Source organism: Pristis pectinata, chromosome 6, assembly GCF_009764475.1.
Source record: "Pristis pectinata isolate sPriPec2 chromosome 6, sPriPec2.1.pri, whole genome shotgun sequence".
NCBI lineage: Eukaryota > Metazoa > Chordata > Chondrichthyes > Rhinopristiformes > Pristidae > Pristis > Pristis pectinata.
Genome location: NC_067410.1, coordinates 10,122,870 through 10,150,602, shown reverse-complemented (window position 1 = coordinate 10,150,602; position 27,733 = coordinate 10,122,870). Strand labels below are relative to the sequence as shown.

At 39.2% G+C, this 27,733-nt stretch overlaps 1 protein-coding gene across 1 annotated transcript; it reads right to left on the bottom strand.

Moving 5' to 3' along the window:
- Positions 1 to 27,081, bottom strand: wdr82 (WD repeat domain 82). The gene is made up of 9 exons (XM_052018112.1): positions 26,712 to 27,081; positions 22,832 to 22,929; positions 13,622 to 13,688; positions 12,121 to 12,220; positions 9,118 to 9,234; positions 7,298 to 7,453; positions 4,518 to 4,587; positions 2,750 to 2,892; positions 1 to 1,960 (listed from the first exon to the last, which is right to left on the bottom strand). The coding sequence occupies exons 1-9, from the start codon at positions 26,870 to 26,872 to the stop codon at positions 1,931 to 1,933; spliced, it is 942 nt and encodes a 313-aa protein (XP_051874072.1). The 5' UTR covers positions 26,873 to 27,081; the 3' UTR covers positions 1 to 1,930.
- Between the last annotated feature and the right edge of the window lie 652 nt (positions 27,082 to 27,733).

The following is a 27,733-nucleotide window of genomic DNA, read 5'->3' as shown; positions in this document are numbered from 1 at the left end:
CCAAGTTTCTGAATCTGTATTTTCATTTTAAATAAACACAAACTACCAATACAAATACTTAATTTTATAATGACAAAGCATCTATCCAATAATGTTTAAAAACAAGTATTAGAAATCAAAACAATGCTGCAACAAGCAAAGGAGACTGAGCTGCACTGGAAACAGAATGGAAGTTTAGTACATCAATTGTTATTAGCCCATTTACGAATTATGAAAGAGCAACAAAAATCAAGTTTCCATAAATGGCAATTACTGCTTTCCTTTAACTGTATCTTATACACAATGTTTATTAACTGACTGAACAGAGGTTCAGTATTTACAAAGCTGCATGTTAGAAAGCACTATCAAATAAAGATCAAAAGTTTGTCAACAAAATCTCATGTTGATCTTGCAGCACAATTGGCCAACACTGTTTCTTGGTCAACCTGCTAAATTCAATGGAGCTGGAAAAGGTTCTTTTCTCCCACTAGCTAAACCTACACTTCTAGAATCATATTGTTTTATATTTGAGACTTTCATCCTGACTGGAGCTCTTAAGAACCAAAACATAATAGACATTTGGCCATTTAAGTTTTTCCAGAAGAGCAAAAGGGAAGGTAATTTTCTAGATGAGAAGTTGTATTTTTTTTATTCCAACCCCCACTGATATAAACCACTTCCCTAAGGACTCACTGTTCAACTTTTTAACACCATGAATCAGACTTGACGCTTTTGCATAGCACACTATATTATGCTGGCTGGGAAGAAAAAGAATGTCTTTGGCACGTTAATACACCAGAAGTATTAAAAACAGGGCCAAGTTGCAAAACACATCTTACAAGTACAGATTTCAGACTACTGAATAACATTATATTTCAAAACTTTAAAGGGGAGGAAGTAAACAAAATTGCTGCAAATATCTACAAGTAAATAAAAATTGTATTATCAAGTACAAATGTCATGTCAAAGATTAAAAACTGCAGAAACATAAACCACCCACTGTATTTACATAATACACACCCCAAGGCTGCTTTAAACTTTGTTCTGAATTTAACTTGTTTTAAACTGTACACAAATATACAAATATAGTAACATGGCTATACATCTCTGCTGAAGACATAACCAAAAGATAGGCAAGTGGATCTGCTTATTAGAGTAAATGAAACAACTCAATTCTTTCAAAAGCAAAACATGTGGATGCTGGAAATTGGAAGCACAGAAATTTATGGAAAACTCAGGAGAGAAAGTTAATCTTTTAGGCTAATGACAATTCTGATGAACAGCCACTAACCCGAAATATTAACTCTTCATCTTTTCCCATAGATCCTACTAGTACCCACTGCGCATTTTTCAGGTTTTTTTTTGCTCAATTCTTTCAAAAAAAAAAGCCATCCATTTGATCCAAACAAGATGACCAATTTTGGAAGAGCACTGACAGCCCTAACAATGAAACACTTAAAATAGATTCTTGGCTCTTCTAAACCACATAACGTGCATTATTTGTGGACAAAAAAAATTACCATTGCAATGGCACTGACCACCAACATCACCTGGTTAGCTTGTTCATGCTCTTACACAACTGGTAAGGGCCCACTTAAAATATCCATGTATATACAATTAATAGTTCTAAAAACAAGTGTAAATGGAGTTGCCACATGCCCACACGAAAATAAGTTGTGATGAGTTCAAAATCTGAAGACCATGTGAGGATAAGGAAGATTGGGAGACACCATCTTCATTTTTACTTCCTCTACAAGAATTTCCACAGGAGGTATCTGTAACCATCATTAGCATTACCGATGGCATACAAGCAAATTCATTTGGCTCATCAGTCTGTGATCAAGTTCAAACTACTCTCCACAGAGATCCTACAAAAACCTGGACCCAAGCTTTCTGGATTCAGTCCATCTCGGATTATACAGTTTATTAAAAATGATTCCAATATTTTTCTTCAGTCATCAATCGTGGGTAACCAAAATGCCTGCAAAGAAAGTAGAACAGTCACCAGATACCAACTTAAAATGAATACACCAATATTAAGAGAAGTCCTGTTTTACCAAATAATTCCACCAATATTACTACACGAGTTTAAGATTTTAATGTAGGTTTATAATGAATATTTACACTCCTAGAAATCCTTCGTGCTAATTTGTAAAAGACAGTCTTATACCAGAAAGCATGGCCTCGAGAGAGAAAGTGCTTAAACACACAATAGAAATAAAGTAACAGTAAGTGAGGAACTTAAAAAAAAGGTGAAGAATATGGAAATACAAAGATCTTTAAAACATCTCAAAAAGTTCCCAGATTCAAACTGACAAGAATTTTCCAAATCCATTCACATTTGATTGGTTAGCACATTTAAAAAAAATACAAGGGTTTATTACAAAAATGGCAACTAAATAGAATAATCCTTCTATTTACAAAGTGGCTTTATTTCAGATAAACTGTAGCATGCCAAGCTGAAGCAAAATTGATCGAGTAAAATGCAAATTTATTGATGGTGGAAGGGTAGCCAGGTCACTGCATTGACAGCACTTTCAAAACAAATGAGAAGACACATGGAGGGCAGATGCTTTCTTCTGCTGCAATAACATCTGGCATTTGGCCCATTCAGAAATACGCTGCCTGATGTGGAATTAATCTATGTACAGACCACAAATTATTCCAGCTGAGTTGGTTAACTTATGATGGATAAGCAAAAAAAGTCATAGAAAAAGGTAAATAATGTGACAACCAAAAATTATTTTAACAAATGAGTATGCATACTTACCATGTTAGAACACGCACTGGCAAATGTCATAAATTTGGGATTAAACTGAAGACAAGAAACAGGACCTGTATGTTTTCCATCTAAAACAGCCACCTTTAAACCACTTTCGGCATTCCACACATGAACTTTGCCATCCTCTGACCCTACAAATCAATACACAAATTAAATGGAGCAATCCGTTTCATGAATTTGAAGGAAAAAACACTAATTAAAAAGTTTAGAGAAATGGTCAACACCAGGAGATAGCTGGATACTCTAGTTCAAATGTTGCTTTGAAATGAGTGGAAGGCCCAGGTGGTTCCTCACATAGGGAAATCAAAAGAGCTAATTAACTTCATTTACCTTCAGGGAACCAATTATGATGCATCATGATAACATATCATGGAGAGAATATTTAGTTTTTATTGGTCTCACTTACCCCACCTCTTACTGTCAGATGAAAAGCAATTCAATTGTATTTTAATGGAAAATAAGAGCGGAAAGTTGATTTCTGCAAGTATAATATCAAATGAAAACAAGAATGCAAGCCATGCTGATCCCTACACTTTACTTGCTGTTATCTTGCTTGTCAGAGATAGATGCAATGTATGGAGGCCTCTTCATAGAAGAAAGAACATAGAAAATTACAGCACAGTACAGGCCCTTCTGCCCACGATGTTGTGCCGACATTTTATCCTGCTCTAAGATCTATCTAACCCTTCCCTCCCACATAGCCCTCCATTTCTCTATCATTCATGTGTCTAAGAGACTTTTAAATGTCCCTAATGTATCTGCTCCCACAAACTCTGCCAGCAATGCATTCCTCGCACCCACCACTAAAAAAAACATACCCCTGACATCCCCCTTATATCTTCCTCCAATCACCTTAAAATTATGCCCCCTTATGCCACCTTAAAATTATGACAAAATTATTGTCGCACTTGGAAAGAGTCTCTGACTGTCCACTCGATCTATGCCTCTTATCATCTTGTACACCTCTATCAAGTCACCTCTCTTCCTCCTTCGCTCCAAAGAGACCAGCCCTACCTCGTTCAACCTATCCTCATAAGACATGCTCTCCAATCCAGGCAGCATCCTGGTAAATCTCCTCTGCACCCTCTCTAAAGCTTCCACATCCTTCCTATAATGAGGCAACCAGAACTGAACACAATACTCCAAGTGTGGTCTAACCAGAGTTCTATAGAACTGCAACATTACCTCATGGCTCTTGAACTCAATTACCAAGGCCAACACACCGTACGCCTTCTTAACAACCTTATCAACCTGCGCGGCAACCTTGAGGGATCAACGGATGTGGGCCCCAAGATCCCTCCGTTCCTCCTGCTAAGAACACTCCACACTTGAAGAGTTGCCTCCAGTGAAGTTTCGTCATGTTGAAGTGCAATACAATTTTCTTCAACTCCAACAGTTTCAAAACCTCGTGACCCATACTTCCTTAAAAAAAAATAGGGGGCTGTCATGTCTATCTGGTCTACACTGGCTCTCAAAGCAATTCTGTCAATCTTATTCCCCCAGTAATTTATTCCCTCACATGCCCATCAATTCCTGAAATTCTCCTACCATCCACCAACACTTGGGGTGATTTAACCAATAAACCAGCACGCCTTTGGGATGCACATCCAATTTTGTTGAAAAAAATTAATGAAACCCCCAAAAAACTCAATGCTGATGTAACAAAATGTCAATGCTCTAAACAGAGCGAAATAGTTCCAGTATATAGTTATGGTTGATACATTAACAAATTATTGGAAGTAGTGTTCAGACTTACCTATCATCACAAACTGAGAATCTGGAGTGAATGATGCCTCCAAACTGATACCCTTATTGTTGTTGTATCCCTAAAACAAAGGGCATTTGAGCATAAAACAGCCATGTTTTCACTGATTGAGAAATTAAAGCAGATTTACTCTCTAAAAGTACAATCTTCCTCAGAATTAAACATTGCATTAAACTACACTATGCAGTGCCAAAATAGAAATAAAATTTTCTCATTTATAACTATACCCTTGCCATACAGATGTAGCAAAGCAGAAAATAAACCAATACTCTCTTATCATACATGCACATTGTCTCAATCATTGACAAAATTTGAAAATGTAGTCAAATGTAAGGACAGCAATAGACCAAGGAAACAGACATTATAGGAATGGACATCAGATAAGTGTTAAGAAATGTGAAGTGTTACATTTTGGTAGGAATGAGAAAAGCAATATAAACCAGTGTGTTAAACAAAAAGGTTAAAAGCTGGATCCAAGGCTTTATTAATAGAGAGACAGAGCCAAAGAGCAAGAGAATGAATGAACCTTTATAAAAGATCGACTTAGCCACAACTGTACCCAGTTCTGGGCTCCTGACCTTAGGAAAGATGTGAAGCACTGGAGGGCATACAAAACAGATTTACCAAACCAATTCCAGGAACAAGAGGCTTTAAGTTATGTGGAAAGACTGGAGAAACTGGGTTTGTTCTGCTTGGAGCAGAGGAGATTTAAGAGAGGTATTTAAAAGTCAAGGAGGATATAGACAGTAGGTAGAAACTAGGAAGCAAGAATTAAGGGATGTAGTCTGAAGTGACTGGCAAAATAACCAAGTACCCGAGGATGGGACTTTTTTCCCTTAAAGGAAGTGAGTGATCAGGATAGTAATGGTGACACATTCAATTGCAGCATAAGGGACTTGGATAATATGGGAAAGGGAAGAATTTGTGCAGAAAATAAAGGGGAGTGCATCAACTAGATTATTTTTATACAGCTGGTAAAGATGCAGTGATTGGAATGGCCTCCTTCCTTGCTTTATTTATTCTGAGATGTCACAAGTGGTTTGCACTCCAAGAAAACAGAATAACCCATATAGCCAGAGATCAAAAAACAAATTGCTGGAGAATCTCAGCAGATCAGGCATCATCTGTGGAGGCGGAGAGATGGCTGACATTTTGGATCAAGACCTTGTGCCAGGACTAGAGATCAATTTAGCAAAGTAAATTTTAAAATACACAAGATAAAATTGGTAGGAATGGATATTAAAAGGTGGTTTAAAGATGTTACTATATGGTATTTGACAAAATCAATAACATTAAGTATCTGACTGTACACTGTAGGTACATTGCGTAGAGACTTTTTAAATACTTGATAAACTGTCTTCCAGGAGGCTTCTAATAAAACAGCAGACAGTATAAAAGCTGAATGGAGACATTGATTAAAAAAATGGACTAAATTAAATGGATGTTACTTGAGTCAAGTTGAAATATGCATGGGACAGGTCAGTCTTGTTCTTAGTATACATAGACAATTTTGTATTTTAGTATGGAGAGAACAATTTTGAAATTCATTGACAGCAAAAGTAGGAAACTGAGTAATACAAATTACTTGTAGGTCAGTGAAGTAAAGGAATGGGCAGAGAAGCGACAGATGATATTTAGCACGGAGAAATGGGAGGCAACATTCTGGGAAAAGCATATGGAAGGAAATTACTGAGGGTGCAGAGGAGATTTACCAGAATGCTGCCTGGATTGGAGAGCATGTCTTATGAGAATAGGTTGAGTGAGCTAGGGCTTGTTTCTTTGGAGAGGAGGATGAGAGGTGACTTGATAGAGGTGTATAAGATGAAGAGGCATAGACCGAGTGGACAGTCAGAGACCCATTTTCCCAGGCGAAAATGGCTAACACAAGGGGATAATTTTATGGAGGTAAGTTGTTGTTGTTTTTACACAGAGAGTGGTGGGTGCGTGGAACACACTTGCCAGCAGAAGTTGTGGGGGCAGATACATTAGGGACATTTAAGAGACTCTTAGATAGCCACATGAATGATAGAAAAATGGAGGGCTATGTGGGAGGGAAGGGTTAGATAGATCTTAGAGCAGGATAAAACGTTGGCACAACATCATGGGCCGAAGGGCCTGTATTGTGCTGTAATGTTCTATGTACTGATGGTACACATGAACTATCTGTAGGATTTTAAGTACATGATTCCCTGAAAGCCATTTAAGAAAGAATGGGTACAGGGTACCCAGATAAATTTGCACAAGGTCAGAATAAGATGCAAGTTGAATGCTGTACCCCACAAGCACGAACGCAGAGTAAACCCAACAGAAATGATACCAGGAATGGAAAGAACTAGAGAAATGGTTCACTGCCATTAAAGCCTCAGAGGTTTATTAAAAGCCTCTAAGATTATGGTAGGTTTTGACTGAGTGAACAGGAAAAGTCCCTTTTCTCTATTCAGAGGATCAATATCAATTTGACAACAGCTGTAGGAATCTCTTTTTGGCAGATTATTTTAGTGTGGGCACATTCTTTAAGAGAAAACTGTCACTAATGCTCCTGACATAAAAATAGAGGAACAAGGAGTCTCAAAGCCTGGAGGTTAGACAGAGGAGCAGGAAGAAAATCAGCAGATTCATATACCATGGAGAAATGAAAGGCAATGCATTTTAGGAAATGAATGCCATTCTTAAAAGGTAAATGCAATCTTAATACAAGTTAGAGCCTGACCACCTGCTCACTTGTCTTCTTGCAGCTTATTGTTCACCATCATAACAAGAATTCCACCTACCCCAAATGTTTGCAGTACTGCTCCTTTAAAAGCATCAATGAGTCGAACCATGCCACCATTGGTAGAGACCAGCATAAGTTTTCCATCATTGCTGAATTTCAATCCTGTCCACTCACAAGTCCGCTCATATTGCATCTTAAATGTGGCAAAAGGACCCTAACAAAACAAGTTGGAAATCTTTTCATTTTCTAGTTTAAATGTCATTGAATAATAAACCTAGTTGACTCAACTTAGATTCACTACTCCTTTCTCCATGTCAGCTTGAGTAAGGAGTTAACTACACTGTACTGCCAGATGTATGTACTGTATATTATTGGTTCAGTTACAAACCCAATCATCCACCTATGGAACAATATATTACATTAGAATATGTTTCACAACTGCTGAAAGCCAACCAAGAGCACACAATCTGATAAATAGGCCGTTTTAAAAAATATTTGTTCAAGGAAGTGAATGCAGGCAATGCCAGCATTTATTCAACCATTCTTTGCTTTGATAAAGCAAAGGTTTCTAAAACAAGAAGACCAGGCAAATGCATTATACTTAAATGCACGAAGTGGTGCACTAATCATTTTAGCAAAACTTTGTAAATCGAAGACACATACCCCAAAGAGTCAATGGTGTTACAACAGAAATTGAGAAATGAAGTGCTCACAAATCAAGGAATTATTATACTAACAGAAAACAAGGTCAGGCAGCATCTACAGAAGGAACAGCATCTGAGATCTTTGAAGGTCCTGAAAGGAAATCCAAAGGGCGTCACACTTGAAATGTTACCTGCTATTCTTTCCATAAATGCTCCCAGAACTGTGTTTTTATTTGTTTTTTGTTTGGATTTAAGGAATTATTATAGTCCATCCCCAGTTCCCCCTCAACTGAAACAGCAGTTGAAGATTTGCTGCATAAAAGACCAGATCAGGCAGGGACAGCAGATATCCTTCCTACAAACTAGTTTTATACTTGCCATTATAGAGGATAGCTTGTTTTTGTTTTAAATTCCAGATGTATTTAATTACTTGAATCGATTCCCCCCAGTGTTCAAGAACTCTAGATGCAAGTCCAATAATTCAATTGCTATGTCAACATATTCCCATGCAATTCCACAAATAATAAACAGAAAAGTGTGTGTGTGTGTGTGTGTGTGTGTGTGTGTGGCATGAAGTTTCTGCATCTTGTGACAGAGAACAATAGTACCCACCATCCACTTCTTCACAATTTTAAACTTGTTTCATTTCAATTTTTTCCAGTTTGATGAAGTTTTCATTGTACCATTAACTGTTTTTCTCTCCAATGACACTTCCTGACCACCCTCATACTTCTACATTTTCTGCTTTTATTTCAAAGCTCCAACAAAATTTCTCAAAGTTATCATGCTAACTGGACACCCCTGCACCACACCCCCCCAAAAAAAATTAGAATGTCTATTGTCAATTGAGAAACAAAAGAACTCAAATACAAAACTGGATTTGCACACTTAACTTGCAAAAGCAATGTTACTTCAAAAGCATTAATGTACCAGACACTACATAAACAGTGAAACCTTGAAAGATGGCATAAGGCAACAACACATTGCTCGTGAGTTCAGAAATCATAGCCAAGTCATGATTTGCTTCCACATCTGCTGATACAAGCAGCAGTACACAAATGGATTGAGAATTTACATTCTCAAACTATTAGAATTAACATACACTGTATTACGCACACACACAGAAACTAGTGACATACAGAAAGAACTAGAATTTACTTAATTTTGGAAGGCACTGCACCACAGCAACTGCTGAAATTCAAAAAAGTTAACCAACATGACTGAGAATTTTTACCTTGTCAAATGACCGCAAATCATACAGTTTAATTATCTCAGAATTCACACCAGCTGCAAATATAAGTCCCTCAGGATCAAAGGAACACGTTGGCCTCCCTTGAAGATGCATTAAGCCCTGGGCAAATGATAGGAGTAGAAAATGAGTATCAGCAGGCAACAAGATAAAGAATGGTAGATTATGACCGATTGTTCTGCTTTCCCCACCAAACACACATTAAAGGTAAACCTACATTTAAATTGATATCAACTTCCCCTTTCCATTATTCCTCTGTACTACACATCTGTGCTAAATGAACAACTAATTTGTCAGGTCTCTTCCTCTAAAACCAGCCAGTAGAAAGAGAATGAAAAAAAACTCAGACACATCTTCCTTCAGATTTTGGTATGTTTGGGAAAGCATCTTTTCTCTGTGGAACTGCAAAACACACTTACCTTGTGATAACATTTCAGGAATATATTCAATCGTTGTATTCAACACAACTTGCCTCAATTTGACTGACTTCTGAAGTTAGAAGTAACACTATGATAGATCTTTAATAACAATGTTCAAATTTTAGAGATTTTTTGACGTTATGATACCATCTCACATGTTAGTTACCATTAGCAAAGGATGTGGTCAAGCCTTCTTGCCACCTGCAAAAAGGACAAACTGAAGGAAACTTGCCTGTTGCTACGACCCAATTTTATTCGTTACAAGCCTACAGTCAGTCTCCCACAGCTATCTAGACTACCTTTTCCCACACTGTGTCCTTTAAGAACTCTATCCTAATGACTGTCTCGGTCATATCTGCTCAGAGAACAAGACTTTCCATATACAGTAGGTGCCTCTGAAATGTCTTCCTTCTTGAATAGTGGATTCCCCCCCTACCATTATAGATTGAGCCCTTGACTGCATCACATCTATTCCCCCACACTTCTACTCTCAGCTCTCCTCCTCCTGAATAGTTTATCCTTGCTGTCACATTCCACCCCATCAGTCTTCATGTTTAACAGATCATCCTTTCCAATATCCACCAGTTGCAACAAGCTTCCACTATGACCCTTCTTCCTTCCCATTTCAAAGGCACCGTTTCCTTTGCGACTCCCTGGTCCACTCTTCCATCCTCACCAACCACTCCCCTTACAGCAATTTCCCACCCAACCACAGGAGATCCAACACCTGTCCTTTCCATCCCAGCATCTAGGGATGCAAGCAGTCTTTCCAGGTGAAGTAGCAATTCATTTGCACTTCTTCCAAACTAATGTGCAGGTCTCTTCTACATTGGAGAAACAAAACAGTTTGGATGACCCCTTGCAGGGGTGTCCCCGAGCTTCCCGTTGCCTGTCAGTTTAATTCTCCATCTCACTTGGACCTACTGCACTGTTAACAAAGGAGGTCCAACACAAGCTTGTAGAACATCACTTCATCTTCCATCTGGGTATACTGCAGAATCAATAACAACTCCAGGTAACTGTTTTCTCTGTCCATATCAAAACCATTTGTTCTACAAGTCATCCTTCTATGATATTAGCTCAAATTTTCCTCTGTTAGCAGAACCTGACCTACTGAGCATATCCCACTGCTCTGCATTTCATAATGTAAATAGGTGTAAAACATTGTCACCCTCTGTTCCCATTATCCCACCGACCAGAGGATCTCTACCATTTATCCTGATGGCAATCCTGCTCTCACCCGGTCAGGTATTCCATTTGTTCCCACCTTCCTTCAACTTAAAATTAAAACTAAAACCAACTCATTTTTCTGTTTCACAGTTCTAACAAAGGGTCTTGGACCTGAAATACTAACTGTGTCTCTTTCCACAGATGCTGTCTGGCCTGCTGAATGTTTCCAGCACTTTTTTTTGTTTTTGTTTCAGATTTACAGCATCTGCAGTTTTCTTTTTTATTTTCAATTTCATCCCTTACTGAGACAGTAGTTAAGTTCCAATTATCAGTTTAATATTAAACTTTGCAATGCCAGCAATGAGGTAAAAATTTAAATTGCTATAAAAAATTATCTGCATACAATGTATACAATGTGGGATCTTCCACAAGAAAAGACCCAAGTGAAATATCATCTTTTGTCTTGCAGCTGCAATGACCAAACTGATGTACCTTCCATCTGTGTTACAGTGATAACACTTCTAGGTAGTTACCATGCTAAAAATGGGCATCCTAGTCACTGCAGCAAGTCCTCTTAAAGGACTTATGGAGGAAATGTCAAGTTCAAATGAGTGCAAGTAAAAGCAAGTGGAGAGAGTGGTTGTACTCACTCAATCCACAAACTTTTATTGTGCCACTTAAAGGAAATCTTCAAATTGGTAGTCAAAACAATTTGGTGGATATGTGAAAATTTAGAGGAATACAAAAAAGAATTAAAAAGAATTACATTTAGTGACTTTAACACCAAAGCAAGCTAAGGAGCTTTGCAGCTAACAGATAATTTTTTTTTGAAGTGTAGACAATAGTGAACACAGACCATTTACCCCCTAAAATAACAGTAATGCTTCATATTTTTTCTCTCAATATCAAATAAATACTTAACAGCACTGATTCATGGATAAATCAGAATTATTCTACATATGATTGCTTGAGAAATTGCCAAAGATCTCAAAATGCCCAAATAGCTGTTACATTGCATGGAATCTAAATATATATATTTGTAATGCTCAACCTCTACACAATAAAGAATATTTCAAATTTAATGTTATGTTTTGTGAGCAGTTTAGAACAAGAAATGGCAACTGTTAAAATAGCTTCAGTCAAGTCAAAAGGAACTACATGTTATTCTGCATGTCATGGAATCTCTTACATTTACCACAGCTCAGAGGTAAAGACCACTTATCTGCAGACAGTACTACGAATGTTCACGCAAGTTACAAATTCTGGTGCAAGACTTGATTGATAATGTATTAACATAGAGACAACAGTCTACCACTGAACCAAACATACTACCAATTCCCATTTTCCAAGACTGACAAACATAAATAGAATTATTTACATGACAGCAAGCAGAACTTACCTGGCAATTTGGTGATCGGAGGTCCCATAATCTGATAGTTTTATCCAAAGAACTAGACATGAAGGTGTCATCCACAGGAGACATACATAACGCTACAACTCTAAAACACGCAAAAAAAAATGTAAAGCAAGACTATTTTCTTCATACCAATATTGTTCAAATGAATGGAGTCTGCTTAACAGCAAACACATCTTTGGGTGATAAGGTACTCAAACAGTTCACATTTTTTGTAATTTTCCAAAAGATGTTGTAAGAGTTGACAAAATAGATTAATTTTCAGCAAACAAAAAAGTTAGAAATTATCTTAACATTTCCTGAAGCAGCAGAGAAAAGGCCACCAAGACATGTTTATTGGGATTTCTTCCCCCCCCCCCCCAATTTTGAAATTGAGATGTGTTAGTTGTGTAGAAAGTCTAACTGGTCAGACCCTCCCAGATGTACCACTGACAATGAGCGTTGGATAAATTATTCAACCATTCTCATCAACCCATCTTTGAATGCACTTTCAAAGCTTTCACTTCTGCTGGGGTTTGATGCTCAACTATGAAGCATAATCATACATTCAGCTAGATTACAAGGCATTTTATAAAATGCAATGACATAAAAAGCAAAGTCTTCCTAGCACTGGCGGCAGCAGCATCTTCTGCCTACTAGAGGAAACTTCACATATAACTTCATATTTGTTCCTAGTAAACACCAAATGGAAATTCCAAGGATAATCAGTGAATGTAGCTTTCTCCTGGGCGATGGCTCCGACCAACAAATTGTCTGTCAAACATGCCCAAGCACACAAAAAACTGACAAGGTTTCTACAGGCTACTGACATTTTTTGAAAGTGCACTCAACTAAAAAGGGACACAAGCACATACACAAAACATACTTTACTTTTGAAAGTAAATGATGTGAATATATTAAGAGCAAGATAGATTGCAACAATAACCTATTTTGACACTTTTGCTGCACCATGGTTTGTGAGAGACAGTCAAGAGCTTCAACTAAGAACTTCAATTTCTTATTTTGTACACAGAAATAGTCTAATGCATTTTTGACCAGATTACTACTGTAGTCCAAAAGAAAAGGCTTTTTACACAGGTGGACTTTACAAAAGTTAAAAGTTGATCAATTAACTTGAAATGTAGGTTTGGAGAAGATTGCTCAAAATCCCATGGACAGCAAGAACCACCAACAAATAAACCCTGATTCAAATAAAGCCTACCTGTTCTCCTGAGGTCCTGATGCTCAAGCAGACACTGACAAACTGATGAGGGTAAATAATGGAATGGATGGTGATGAAACTTGGTAAAATGGAAAAAAAGGAGGAAGACAGCAAATAAGGTGACTGATAGGATCAAAAAGTTGCTAGTGTGCATCTCTGCAGCTGCTTCAAGGTGTAGCTGATGAAAAACTTGCTCTCTCCAAGATGACCTACTGGGCCACTAGGTGTTGACACTTGGCTCAATAGCACCCAAACTGATGGGCCATTTGAATTTTTTTTGCTTACCTCTTACTGTGACCATGGAAGTATCTAATGTACTTGTTGTCATGAAGTGACAAGTAACGTATGGTATCTAAAAAGAAACAAGATGATATGCAATTTAAAACAGGAAGAACACTCGTTGTACAATAAAGCTAACATTTTTATCATTTGTTTTAGTGAGATTTACTAGCATGTAAAAATCAAAGGGAAAAATGATTTGTGGTCCTTTGTTTCTGTGACACATTGCATCATAATGTAGTAAGTATGTTATTCCCAGTCTTATTCATTTGTATTAATTAAAGCAGCTATCATACTGCCGATATGGTTTTACAGTCATCTGGCTTCCTCAGTTTACAACACAGTTTGATCCTGAAGATTATGTTTAGAGGTGGTGGCTACTTGAAGATTATTTGCAGGACACAATTCTGACATTAGACAACTGGTCAATTCTGGCAGCACCCTTTTCATAAAAGTTCTGAAGCCACCTGAAGCAGAAGTGCATTCTATCAGGCCTGAGCAGCTATCATCGCAATGATATCAAAAACGAGTTGCTTCTGAAGTGCAGTGATCAATTAGGTGGGCAAATGAAAAGGCACACTGTTCCTTGAAGACCCATACTTGAGATGTTGGAGAACTTCCAGAGGAGGCTTTTTAAAAAAAAATGTAAATGCTCAAGATGAACAGAACATCTCCCACTTCAGATCATAAAACAGGGCCAGATTTTATAAACTAATTGCCCCTCTTTGCAAGCCTATTGTGAGCTATACAATCACAAGATTCATGAATTTTGCTGACCTCCCAAATGAAAATTCTGAATTTTAAGGATCCAAATAACGTTCGATAAATTTTTACAAGCTGACTTATTTTTGCATGCTACAGTGAATTAGAACAGTTTTTTTTTGCAGGAAGTAAGTCTTATAATGGACTGTAGGCTAAAGGTTTAGCAGCTCTGCACAATTCAATACACATTAAAATATTAATCTTTTTAACAGAGGTTTATTCATAACTTCAAATAAAATATAACTTTGCACACTTAAGTACAATGGATCCTTTAATCTTCTGAAGATAGCAGGCGCATCCAAACAATAGCTCTCGGGCTCTTCAGGTGATGTAGGTGTCTGGCCCAGGCAAGGCAGTGGCTTGTACAGTTAACTCCATCAACCGGGTGGTGTCACAAACCCTCAAACTGTACAAACAACTACCTCTGCACAGGCACAGACAATCATGCAGAGACATCCAGCGCATTGGTAGATCACATGGGGCACAGGAAGTAAATACAAAGGTTCTGCAAATACAAAACACCAATGACAAGTCTCTACATTGGTATTCAAGCACTAATGTCAGTAGATCAAATTTGTTTCAGCTGGGCCACAAACCTTTCAAAAGGCAGAGCAGGTCTAATCGATTTTGATCCAGCAATCAATCCACATCACCTCGCATTTTCTGGATAAGTGTTCCAGGTAAACATAACACTCAAAGCATTAAACACACCTAATGTGCAGCTCCATATATCTAATTAACTTTTGAAAATCCTCTCATTGTCCAGGAAAGATCAACATTGGCTGACAGATGTTTTTTTTCTCTACAGAAGGATTATTAGCCTCATCAGATCATGATACCATTGTTCATTCCAACAAAACAATTAGGTAATTTAATATAGCAGTGAACAATGTCAAGACAGATTCAATCATGATTAAAGTTTATATTAAAATTAACTGGATTAATGTGAACTCATTGGATTGTTTAAAGCAGCCAACCTCTGTACACACATAAGCAGCCCTCCCTCCCTACACAAAAAAAGACAGGTCATTGGTTTGTCCTAATCCCAGAGCAATCTATACAGAACACCTCAAATACAGAAGTCCACAATGGTCAGAACAATATATTAGAGACAGCACAAAGAAAACAATGTTTTATTATACAAGCTTTTCAAAATGTCTCCAATGAGTCTTGAAGTTTTGACATCACTTATAATAAAACAGCTAATACAAATTGTTAAAATGAATGCAGTATGTATTAATAACGTCAAGTAAAAAAATATGAACTACAAGGAACTACCGAAAAAACACCATTATAGGCCAAAGGCCAAGTTACTAATTCAGACAGCAATGTTATGCTGGAAGCATATAACTCAGGACAGGTTAAATACATTAAATTCATCAAGAAGATACTATCAATTAGGGAAAGAATACTGATTAATAGATAAACAGCACACAGGAGGAGTTGAGACATCTAAGGGGCCATGACATTGGAGCAAAAGACAATTCTGACAGAATGCTAAACAGTAAATGTGAAAGTCCCATTCAAGGAATAGTTCAGACAGTAAGAAAGCAAACAAGGATGAGAAATAGGTTAATCTATAGAAAAGGAGTAATGAATAAAACAAAATGTAGCTCAGATGTCAGTTGATTAGCCTGCAATATCAAACAGAAAAATAGCATATACAAGTATGGTGGGGTCAGAAGAGAAAGGGAAGCGCGACCAGAAGGAAGAGAACCTGCACTGAAGCTGACAAGAGGAAAAGATACCATGTTGCACCCACACAGAAGGCTAATATCCAAGTTTTCAAGAAACCAATTCTGACTATAGTCTCTGTTAACAAACAGTTCTTTGTACTGAATGTAATCTGTTGTGCTTATAACCTCTATCCACAATAGTTTGACAGTAACGGAAAGGACTTTTGAGTTGGTTTAATTAAATCTTAAAAGTAAAACAAAACTATGAATTGGAACATCTTACTCATGGAATAATTGATATATTCAAAAATTACATACTCCAAAGTGTAAAAAGTCTTCTAACAAATGTACAATAATGAAAAGTAACATCACTGGCATCTTTCATACCAACTATTGTTTCATCAGTAAGCAGAGTTCTCAAATCATCTTGAGCCAGAGATAAATTTGCTGTGTAGGTTTAATATTTACTTTAAAGTCTTACAACAGTTGGACTGAAGTTGAATAATTCATGCTAGATAAGGCTAGAAGTTACAAATAATCAAAGGTATGACACTTTGTTTTGACATATACATTGATAAATAGACACTCACCAACAGACACCCAATGCCAGCCCCTGGTGTCAATATTTTACTATATTCATTGTAGGTTGTTTGTATTGTTCAGATTAACATTAATGGAATCACAAATACAAAGAAATTCTACTCAAATCTTTCTAATAAAAATTTACATTAATTATTCTTGGAACGTATCTTTGAGATTAATTTTTTTTGGATTTAATTTGGTGATTTTGCTTAAATGTTCAGTGATCAGGAATACTTTATTAGTGGTATATTATTTGACATTTTCAAGCATCCATGAGGTGCAGCAATAAGAATCTTCAAGCCAATCTCCTTTATATACATGTACATCATGCATTGATGCTGCATTTATTATAGCTACACAGGCAAGGTCGTTTCTGAATAAAGCTTCAAAGCAAAAGACAACTAATTTCAATGACCAACGTTGATGTTAATATTGCGATCCTGTTATTGATAAGGTTCTTCTGAATACCAGAAAATGTCCAGATACAGCGATGCTATATTATAAAATCAGCGTAGCAAAACATATATCTTATTTAATGAGAGTGATTTGAAGTACTTTCCACTGATAGATAACATTTTACCTCAAACAATTATCATGCAGGACTGGTGACTGAATTGGGTATAACCCAAAGTGCTTCAATTTCATTTTCCTCATACGGGCTCAGTTACTGAGTAGTGCTTGGTTTCATTAAAACTCACTTAAAATATGCAAGATACCAAAATAAAGGAAACAAAAAAATTAAATTCAACATTATTAACATGGGTATTGATATTGCTTGAAATATGATTAAGAGCAAAGCAGATGGGTTACACCCTCTAATAAATGGACATTGAACTGTATACATTCACCTTGTGTTGCATTTAAATTGTTTGGACTCTGGTGATTTTTCAGAAACTGTCTCAATTGCTGCCATTTCAAAACTTCTGAACAATAGTGGAAAAATTCCATGCCCAATCTGTGTTTATGAAGATCAATTCAGCCTGTGTGACACTGCATGTTTAATGGGCTGCCTTATCCTTGAAGTTGGGGGAATTGCTTGGGGCATCTGTGTGCTTCCATCTGGTGATCTGTGTTCTCCATGCCACTTGAATGCCCTTTGAGTGGTCATGTGCTGGGAAATCATAGGAATCAGTGGGAATGTTGCTTCTCCCCCACCCCCCACCCCCCCCCCACCCCCCCCCACCACCTAAGGAGGCCTCAAAAACATCCTTGATTTTTTTCCCTTCTAACCTGTGACAGAGCGCTCGGCTTCAATGTTGGGAATGTTAGTCTGGGAGAGGATCTTGATGATGCTTCTTTAATACTTAAGAGTGGATTTGGAGGACTTTGGAGGGAATATTAGTGGTATCTTTTCTAGTACCTTGAGTTGCCTGCTGTAGATAGCCCAAGGCTCAGAAGCATATGCAAGAGTAGTGATCCATGCTGCCTGGTCTTATGCCAGCTTTGAGGTGTTGATCTTCATTCACCTTTCTCCCTTCAGTCACTAAACACTCTGCTGTTGCACTGAAGCCATTGGTGAATTTCAACATCGATGTCTGCTTTTATTGAGAAAATGCCCCCAAGATGTGGAAAGTGGTTCACATTTTCTCGGGTCCTTCCTTGAATATTTATTGTCAGGGGGTGTTGTTGTACAGTGGGGGTAGGATGATGGAGGACCTTTGCCATATGGGTGCTGAGTTCAAGGCCTTTCTCTTGTATACTTCTGTGAATACTGTATTCTCAAGCCTTGAAATAGTATTTGAATCCACAGCTTTCTGATTTGGACCTAAAAACCCAGTTGACGCAGGAGGTGCGGAAGAGCAAGAAAGGATGAAATGGTATGGGGAAAAGGAGGTGGCTGAAGGGTGTTTCTGTGGCAAAAGATGTGAACTCCTCATTGGTTTGAAGGTTAATGATGTCTTTTCAGAGCATCCTGGAAAGGTGAACAATCGGAAATCCTGGTCCATACTGGTACTAATGATGTAGATAGAGAAAGAGATGAGGTCCTGCACTTAGCATTTGGGGAGCTAGGAAGGGGGTTAAATAGCAGTTTTAAAGTAGTAGTCTAAAGAACAAAGATTAGTCCAAAAATAGTACTAGAAAAATAATACTACTGGTGAGCTTGGAAAGCTGATAGTTCAAGGACCTGATGATCTACATGCTTGTTTTGAAGGTGGCGGCTTTGGAGATGGTGAATGCTCTGGTTGTAATTTTCCAGGGTTCAATAAATTCTGGAATTGTTCCTATGGATAAGAGGGTAGCAAATGTTACCCCATTATTTAAGAAGGGTGGGAGAATGTAATTTTGGAATTTCTGATCTGTAAAATTAACACCAGGGGTAGGGAGTCTGTAATGAAAGATGTGATAACAGAACACTTTGAAATTCATTGGTCAGGGATACAGACAAGAGGTTCAGTGGATGAGAACGAGATTCTCGGATGGTATGTTACCTCCCAGGTGCCAGGGTTAGAGATGTCTCAGATCAAGTCCATAGCATTCTTGGGGGGGGGTGGCGTGGAGAGAGAGGCGGGTACTTTTAGATCATTGGGCTCTCTTCCAGGGCAGGTGGGATCTTTACAAACAGGACGGTTTGCACCTGAACTGGAGGGGGACCAATATCCTTGCAGGAAGGTTTGCTAGTGCTGCCGGGGGGTGGGGGGTGCTTAAACTAGAGTTGCAGAGGGTGGGAACCAGAGCGGCAGGGCAGCAAATCAGCAAATGGAGAGGCTGTGGGGAAAGTAGATGTTAAGACTACAAACAGGGTTGAGCGTGATGGGACTGATGTTCTGATTTGTGTCTCTTTCAATGCAAGGAGTATTGTAGGTAAGGCAGATGAACTTAGAACATGGATCCGTATGTGGAATTATGATGTTAAGAGCCATTAGTGAGACTTGGTTGCAGGAGGGGCAGGACTGGCAGCTCAACGTTCTGGGGTTCTGTTGTTTTAGACATGATAGAGGGGGAGGTATTAAAGGGGGAGGGGTGGTATTACTCATCAGGGCAAATATCACAGTAGTGCTCAGAGAGAACATATTGGAGGGCTTGACTACAGAGGCAATTTGGGTGGAACTGAGGAATAAAAAAGTGACGACCATGTTAATAGGACTATATTATAGACCTCAGATAGTCAGCGGGATTTAGAGGAGCAAATCTGTAGGCAGATAGCAGACAGTTCCAGGAAATAAAGTTGTGACAGTAGGTGATTTTAACTTTCCACGCATTGACTGGGACTCCCACACTGTAAAAGGACCGGATGGGATCAGGTTTGTCATGTGTTCTGGAAGGTTTCCTTGATCAATATGTAGAGGTCCCAACTAGAGAGAATGCAATACTGGATGTCCTCTTAGGGAATGAGACAGGGCAGGTGACAAGTGAGTGTAGGGGAACACGTTGGATCTGATGATCATTAGTTTCAAGGTAATTATGGAAAAGGATAGGACTGGTCCTAGGGTTAAGATTCTAAACTGGAGGAAGGCCAATTTTGATGGCATCAAAAGGAATACGGCAGGCATAGATTGTTTCCCAGCGAAGATGCTTAGTAAGTGGGAGGCCTTCAAGAGTGAAATATTGAGAGTACAGAATCTGTATGTTCCTGTTAGGATAAAAGGCAAGGCTAACAGGTGTAGGCAACCTTGGTTATCGAGGGATATTGAGGCCCTGGTGAAGAAAAAGAAAGTGGTGCACATCAGGTATAGGCAGTTAAGATCAAATGAGGCACTTGGAGTATAAGAGATGCAAGAGTACACTTAAGAGAGTAATCAGGAAGGCTACAAGAGAACAAGGTTGCTCTGGCAGACAAGGTGAAAGAGAATCCAAAGGATTTCTACAGCTATATTAAGAGCAAAAGGATAGCAAGGGACAAAATTGGTCCTCTTGAAGATCAGCGTGGTCATCTATACATGGAGCCAAGATTATGGAAGAGGATGTGTTTGCTGTCTTGAGGCAAATTTGGGTGGATAAATCCCCAGGGCCTGACAAAGTGTCCCCTCGGACCTTGTGGGAGGCTAGTGCAGAAATTGCAAGGGCCCTGGAGAGATATTTAAAATGTCCATAACCACAGGTGAGGTGCCGGAGGACTGGAAGATAGCTAATGTTGTTCCGTTGTTTAAGAAAGGTTCTAAGAATAAGCCAGGAAATTATAGGCCAGTGAGCCTGACATCAGTCGTGAGTAAATTATTGGAAGTTATTCTGGGGGACAGGGTTATATAAGTATTGGATAGACAGGGCCTGATTAGGAACAGTCATCATAGCTTTGTGCGTGGCAGGTCACGTCTAACCAATCGAATAGAGTTTTTCGAGGAGATTACCAGTAAGGTCAAAGAAGGGAAGACCGTGGACGTTGTCTACATGGACTTTAGCAAGGCCTCTGACAAAGTCCCGCATGGGAGACTGTTCAAAAAGGTTAAGTCACTTCACATTCAAGATGAAGTAGTCAATTAGATTCAATGTTGGCTCAGCAGGAGAAGCCAGAGAGTAATAGATGGTTGTCTCTCTGATTGGAGGCCTGTGACTAGTGTGCTGGAGGGATCAGTGCTGGGTCCGTTGTTTATCATCTATAGTAATGATTTAGATGATAATGTGGTAAACTGGATCAGCAAATTTGCAGATGACACCAAGACTGTGGGTGTAGTGGACAGTGAGGAAGGCTATCAAAGCGATGTGGACCAGCTGGGAAAATAGGCTAAAAAATGGCAGATGGAATTTAATGCAGACAAGTGTGAGGTGATATACTTTGGGAGGACAAACCTGGTTAAGAATTACACAGTGAATGGTTGGGCACTGACATGTGCGGTAGAACAAAGGGACCTGGAAATACAGATCCCTAATTCCTTGAAAGTGGCACCGCCAGTACATCAGGTTGTAAAGAGAGCATTTGGCACATTGGCCTTCTTAACATCCCAACTCCAGTACTCACTGCCCTGATTTATGTTGAAGTTGTATAAGACGTTGGTGAGGCCAAATTTGAAGTTATTGTGTGCAGTTCTGGTCACCTACCTACAGGAAAGATATCAATAAGCTTGAAAGAATGCAGAGGAAATTTACACGGATGTTGCTGGGACTTGAGGACCTGAGTTATGGGGATAGGTTGAATAGGTTAGGACTTTATTCCCTGGAGTGCAGGAGAATGAGGGGAGATCTTAAGAGGTATACAAAATTATGAGAGGTTTTGATAGGGTGAATGCATGCAGGCTTTCTCCCCTCAGGTTGGTTTGGCTAGAGGTCACAGGTTTAGGGTGAAAGGTGAAATATTAAGGGGAATCTGAGGGGGAACTACTTCACTCAGAGGGCAGTGCAAGTGTGGAATGAGCTGCAAGCAGAAGTGGTAGATGTGATGCGGGTTCAATTGTAACATTTAAGAGGAGTTTGGATAGGTACATGAATGAGAGAGGTATTGTGGGCTATGGTCCGGGTGCAGGTAGATGGGCCCATTTCTGTGCTGTAGTGCTCTATGACTCTAACAGTAAGAATGAGAGGTGAGAACATGAACAATAATTTCCACCTAGTGTTACAGTCATTCACGGGCAATTTTTTTTTGGGGTATGGGGGGGTGTTGCTGAAGAAGGAAAACTAAGAGAGGATCAGATTTGACTGATCTAGGCTATAGCTCACCATGTCAAAAAGCATAACAACATTAAACTTCAAGGTCTATGCAAATAATTTGTATTTGGCTGAAGTATCAAATAATTGACAATCTTTCAAATTAAAATTTAGTCACCTAGATGGGAGAACACGTTTTGCACAACATGCATCAATTCACCCTCCTTCCCCCATAACTAATTGTTATACTCAACACTAAGAGATAATATAACTTTTGCATTTTATAACGATATGATTCAATTATCATGAAACTGTCCTAACATACAAATGACCAAAAGTTTTCAAAATGCTATGTTTTTACATCAATTAGGCAGAACCTTCATTAAGAATCAAGTGCAATTATAGCATGAAATTTAGAGAAGAAAATAAAGTATCCTAAAAGTAAAAACAAGCAATTATTTGACATAGTTGGTACTGCTGAAAGTAAATCGCAAGTTATTTAAATGATTGATTTATTATGTCATTACATTACAAATTGTTAACCTTATGTAATGTTTGGATTTGTGACATGAAAATTTTATACTCAGACAACTTTACAAGATGCAAAGAACAACCAGTCCTCAAGAATGTCAAAGAAACACATACCTGAAGACCAGAGTTTTGTACAAAACCAACTTACCATCAATTTTGTTTGAGCTGTAAACCACGGTGTTTGCTGCATGTGTGTATCTAATCAGGTCAACTCCATACTTCTTACTGTACAATGTCCTCTTTGGTCTAACAGGCAAGAAAAAGTTTACGTCAACTGACATTAGCAGTAGCTTAAAACCGAATTATTATTTGTTTTTATTTTGGAATAATTGTAAATTACTGTTTAGGACATAAATGGAACAAACAAGTACGACAAAATTAACTAGTCTGACTGCATAATTAGCAACTTCTGGTGCATTGATTGCAATAAATTTTAAAATGAACATCTTAAGATTTGACAGCAACTAGTTGACAGCTTCCAGCAAATCAGACGCTGCTGCATTCCATACAAGAGCAGATTTGTCTGGTCAGAGTGAAGCAACACTCACCTCTGAGCTCAGAGGAAGCAGCTCACAGTAATCTAGCAATCTGTGGTATGGACTTCCAGGTGTCAGATGTTAATTCAAAGGGATCCCTGCCATCCATCACAGGGATGTTATCCAGAAGGTTGAACAGCTAATTTTGCTGAAGGATTTGCATCAAATTAACAGTTCTTTTTAAAAATCACTATTTGTAAATGTTTACAGAGTAGGAAAATGAACTAGAACATGAGCATAAGGTAGAAGGTGAAAGATGAATGAAATTGGAAATTTTAAAAGTGAACTGTATTTTAAAGTATCTGAATTACAATCCATGGAATACATGCAGGCTAGAGATCACTTGGCATTCTACTATTAGAAATTCATGCAAATTGCCACAAGGAAACAATATTTCTCTCCTCATAGGATGTCTAACTACTGAGCAGCTCCAGTACTTGCTATAGTTAATAAAAATGCAAGTTCTTGTCAGATCATTAATTTCTGTAGAAGGCATCAGAGAAGGCAATAAAGCAGAGCGCACACAAGGACCAGCAAATCACCAATAGTTCCTAATTTCCATATTTAACCATGCATTTTCTAAATGCTGCTGTCAGCTTTAGTGTAATGTTCACTATCATTGCACGTGCAAAACCAAGGCCAACATTTCACCTTCCTGCATCTGTGACATCTCTTCTAAATAAGGTTTTCCCTCTCTCTCTATCCATCCAGAAATACCTTCCACTCTAGCAAAGGAGTTCCCAATTCATCAGTCAAAACCTTTTCCCCACGATAGGAGCATCAAAAACAAAAGGGCATGGATTTAAGATGAGATGTAGGAGATTTAAAAAGGGATCTTATTTTTTTTATTTTAAGAGAGTGGCTGATATCTTGAATGTATCTGGAACGAGAGGTGATGGAGCAATCAGATGCAAGTTTATAGGCAAGGCATAGACAGATATGGTCCTAATGCAGGCAAATAGGATTCGTGTCAATGGGTAAAAAGGTCAGAATGGACACGGAGGGCATTTCCGTGCTGTACAAATCTGATTCTATAACTAACTTTGGCTCCTCCTCCTCACAACCAATCACTGAAATTAGTTTTTCTCCAATTTCTCTTCTCACAGCAGTCTTTTGTCTTCTTCCTAGTTCTGCGCACTCATTTAAAAGTGAAATTAGTGGAAAAGATTTTGTATATTGCTGTAAAGTAGGACAAGTCTTTGGCTCAGTCCTTTTACAGAAAAGATGCAGGGCTCAATACTACTTCCAGGAAATACTCGCATAGGCAGATTGCAGCATTGACACTGCCTTCTGGATTGTCATCCAGTGAGGATGCTTTTTTTTGTTGGATATGCTAATCCATAAAGTGGTCACAACCTTGACAGCTGGCATAATGATGACTACAGACAAGGAAAAAAGCTCATATCAGTTTGTCAGTTAACATCAGTAATTATGACAATAAAATACATTTTCATGAAAAATAGTGAACCAGGTGTCTTTTTATTTTTCAAGATGAGAATATCCTTGAATGTGCTGAAGACCCTAATGTGCTTCAGGGAAGAATATCTGTCCACCTAGTTTGCCCTATATGACCTCAATGAAGTTGAATCAACCAATATGTTCCAATGACCTATTCCTCAGAGTAAGCAATAAAGACCAGCCTTTCCGAGACGCTCACAACTGGTCAATGACCACATAGACCATTCACTGACATGACTTCACACAAAAGTGCATGGAAATAGGGAAATTGGAAAATAATTGCACTGGTCCTGTTACATGTCCACTGTATTGCCACAGTTTAGTTACACGACCAAGGCCAAATATCAAAAATAAAGGACAGCAACAAAAGCATTCTCTCTGCTAGTTAACCAACTGTGGCAATATCCACAAACTCCAAGCATGATCACGTCAATGCTTTATTCAACCAAATTAAGCTGCACCAGTCAAATATCTTACCGTCCATCAAGAAAATAATCTGGGTCACCAAAAAAAATCTACCCTTAGCATCACAAATACTTGCTATCGTACTACCATACCTCCTCAATAGACAATCTTGGTTGTAGTGGCGAAAACAAATGAAAATCACAAACAGACTTATCATTGTGAAAAAAATTGTGGCACTCACTGTCCCTGTACCACTCACATTCCCTTTTAAACTAATTACACAATATGACAGAGTTAAGGTTTGAAACTCACCTTGTATAGGAAGAAAGTTGGCACATTAAATCATAGTCATATCCTGATAATATTCACTCTTCTACATTCCTGTCTGCTGAAGTGGTATATTTATTCTATGAACTGGGGCACCTAACATCAATCACGGCTGTGCAAGATTAACTTTTTTTTATTAAACGTGATCAATTACAACTCTTACCAGTGACTGAAAAATTGCAAGTAGCATCAATAAGCAGAGATTATCAAGCTCAAAAGATATAATGAAAGTACCACCAGCATTAAAATGCCAAGATTTAGGTATGGAATGAGCAGCAATCACAGAACTGTACCAAAGCAAGAATGGTAAGGAAATGAAACAATTTCTCTTCAAAAGATAGCTTAAAGATGCACAATGTACAGACCTACATATACTTAAGTCACATCACAACCTTGCCTCTTCTAACTCTAACCTTTTCAGCACCATACCCACTTTATGCGTTTCTTCCACTCTGGGCTCTCACAAGCATCACAACACCCCCCCCCCCCCCCCCCCCCACAATCACACGTACAGCCATGCTTTTCCTATCGCTGCCCCTTTTACCTCGTTTAGAAGCTCCGAAAATGTTTCCCCTAAGCGTTGCCCCCCCCCCCCCATCCTCTAAACCACAGTTCCAAGACCCTGCTTTCACTTGCCACTCTTAAGCAGCTGCTACTTTGGCTCGGCATGGATTTTTCATCTGGTTACACTTAGTGAGGCGCCTTGGGACTCGCTTTGCAACGTTGAAAGCGCCACATACATGCAGGTTCTTTCCCCCGGTATAATGTACGCGCTCAGCTACCGACGAATATTGCCTGGGTTTACACAATCCCCGTTTGTCAGCATTTTAAAAGAGACACTGCAAAGCTGGGTACAGATTTCCACTGGAGATCCCAAGACCACTTCCAGAGAAGCACAGGTCAAAAGATGCTGCTGGCATTAAAATAATCTCTCGCTCTATAATTCATTATTTCCCCATCTTCCAAAATAAAAACACCCACCCCTTCCAAAGGTGCAACTACCCTGATATATTATCCTTAGTCCCCGAGGATTGCTTTCATTCCAGTTTAGGGGGCGGCGAGACCAATATGAGAACTGCAGACTTTATAAATATTAAGTGATATATGACAACTGATTTTCCAGCTTCTCCGGCGGTCTCGGCCTGTGCCTGTCACCCCCGCCCCCCGGGAAACAGGTCCAGCCTTTGTGAAAATCGAGGCCGGGACCTGCAGGCCTCACAGGCAACGTGCTCGGCGTGATCTCCAACCGGACTGGGAGGGAGGGAGAAATGGGGGGAGTTAGAAGCCGATGGTTTCACTCACTTGCCCTCCTGGCAGTCGTACAGGACGATGGAGTCGTCGTCGCTGCTGGAGATGAGCGTCTCGCCATTAGGAGAGAAGTCGAAGCAGTTGATCTTGTCGGTGTTTTCCCGGAACACCTTGGCCACTCGGAAGCTGCGCAGCACGTTATCCGTCAGCTTCATTCTCCCTCCCCTCCTCCGGACGCTGTCAATGAAGAAAGGATTTGGAAGGGAGGGGGATGGGGAAGGGCGAGCGCTGAGGGGAAGACGATTAAATGCTGGGTCCTGCGGCGAGGAGGATCCGAAATGAAGCCGGTGGCAGCGGGTAAAATGGCGGCGCGGACGCAGCAGCCGCCGCCGACACGCCGCCTCCCGCGCGGGGCGTTCTGGGACCAGAGCCACGGTTGGCGGGAACCCGCCGTGACCCATAATGCCGTCGCGCTGGTTGTCAGGGGCAGGAGGGTGGCGGCTGGGCAGAATGGCCGCGGCGCGGAGTGAGGCCGCTGGAGGAGGTACCTCGTGTGTTAGAGCAGTCCAGATACTGTGCTCACTCTCTTCTACCAATCCCACATTTCAGTGTTATCGGTTTATTATCGTCACACGTACTGAGATACAGTGGAAAACTTGTTTTGTAAACTGGTTTATTATTGTTATATGTGCTGAGATAGAGTGAAAAAAACTTAGTTTTGCACACTGGTTTATTGTTGTCACATTATACCGAGATACCGTGAAAAACTTAGTTTTGTAAAATAATCAAAGACCCCACCCGCCCGGATCATTCTCTCTTCTCTCCTCTTCCATCCGGTAGAAGATACAGGAGCCTGAGGGCACGTACCACCAGACTTAAGGCCAACTTCTATCCACTGTGATAGGACTATTGAACGGTTGGCCTGTACGCTGAGATGGACTCTGACCTCACGGTCTACCTCGTTGTGACCTTGCACCATATTGCACTGCACTTTCTCTGTAGCTGTGACACTTTGTACTGTTATTGTTTTTACCTGTACTACATCAATGGACTCTGTACCAACTCAATGTAACTGC

Coding starts and splice junctions, on each gene's coding strand:
- wdr82 (XM_052018112.1), bottom strand. CDS start 26,872: ATGAAGCTGACGGATAACGTGCTGCGCAGCTTCCGAGTGGCCAAGGTG. Junction 13,689..22,831: donor CAGCTCAAACAAAATTGATG/GTAAGTTGGTTT, acceptor GTTTCTTTTTAG/ATACCATACGTTACTTGTCA. Junction 4,588..7,297: donor CAGTACTGCAAACATTTGGG/GTAGGTGGAATT, acceptor CCTTTGTTTTAG/GGATACAACAACAATAAGGG.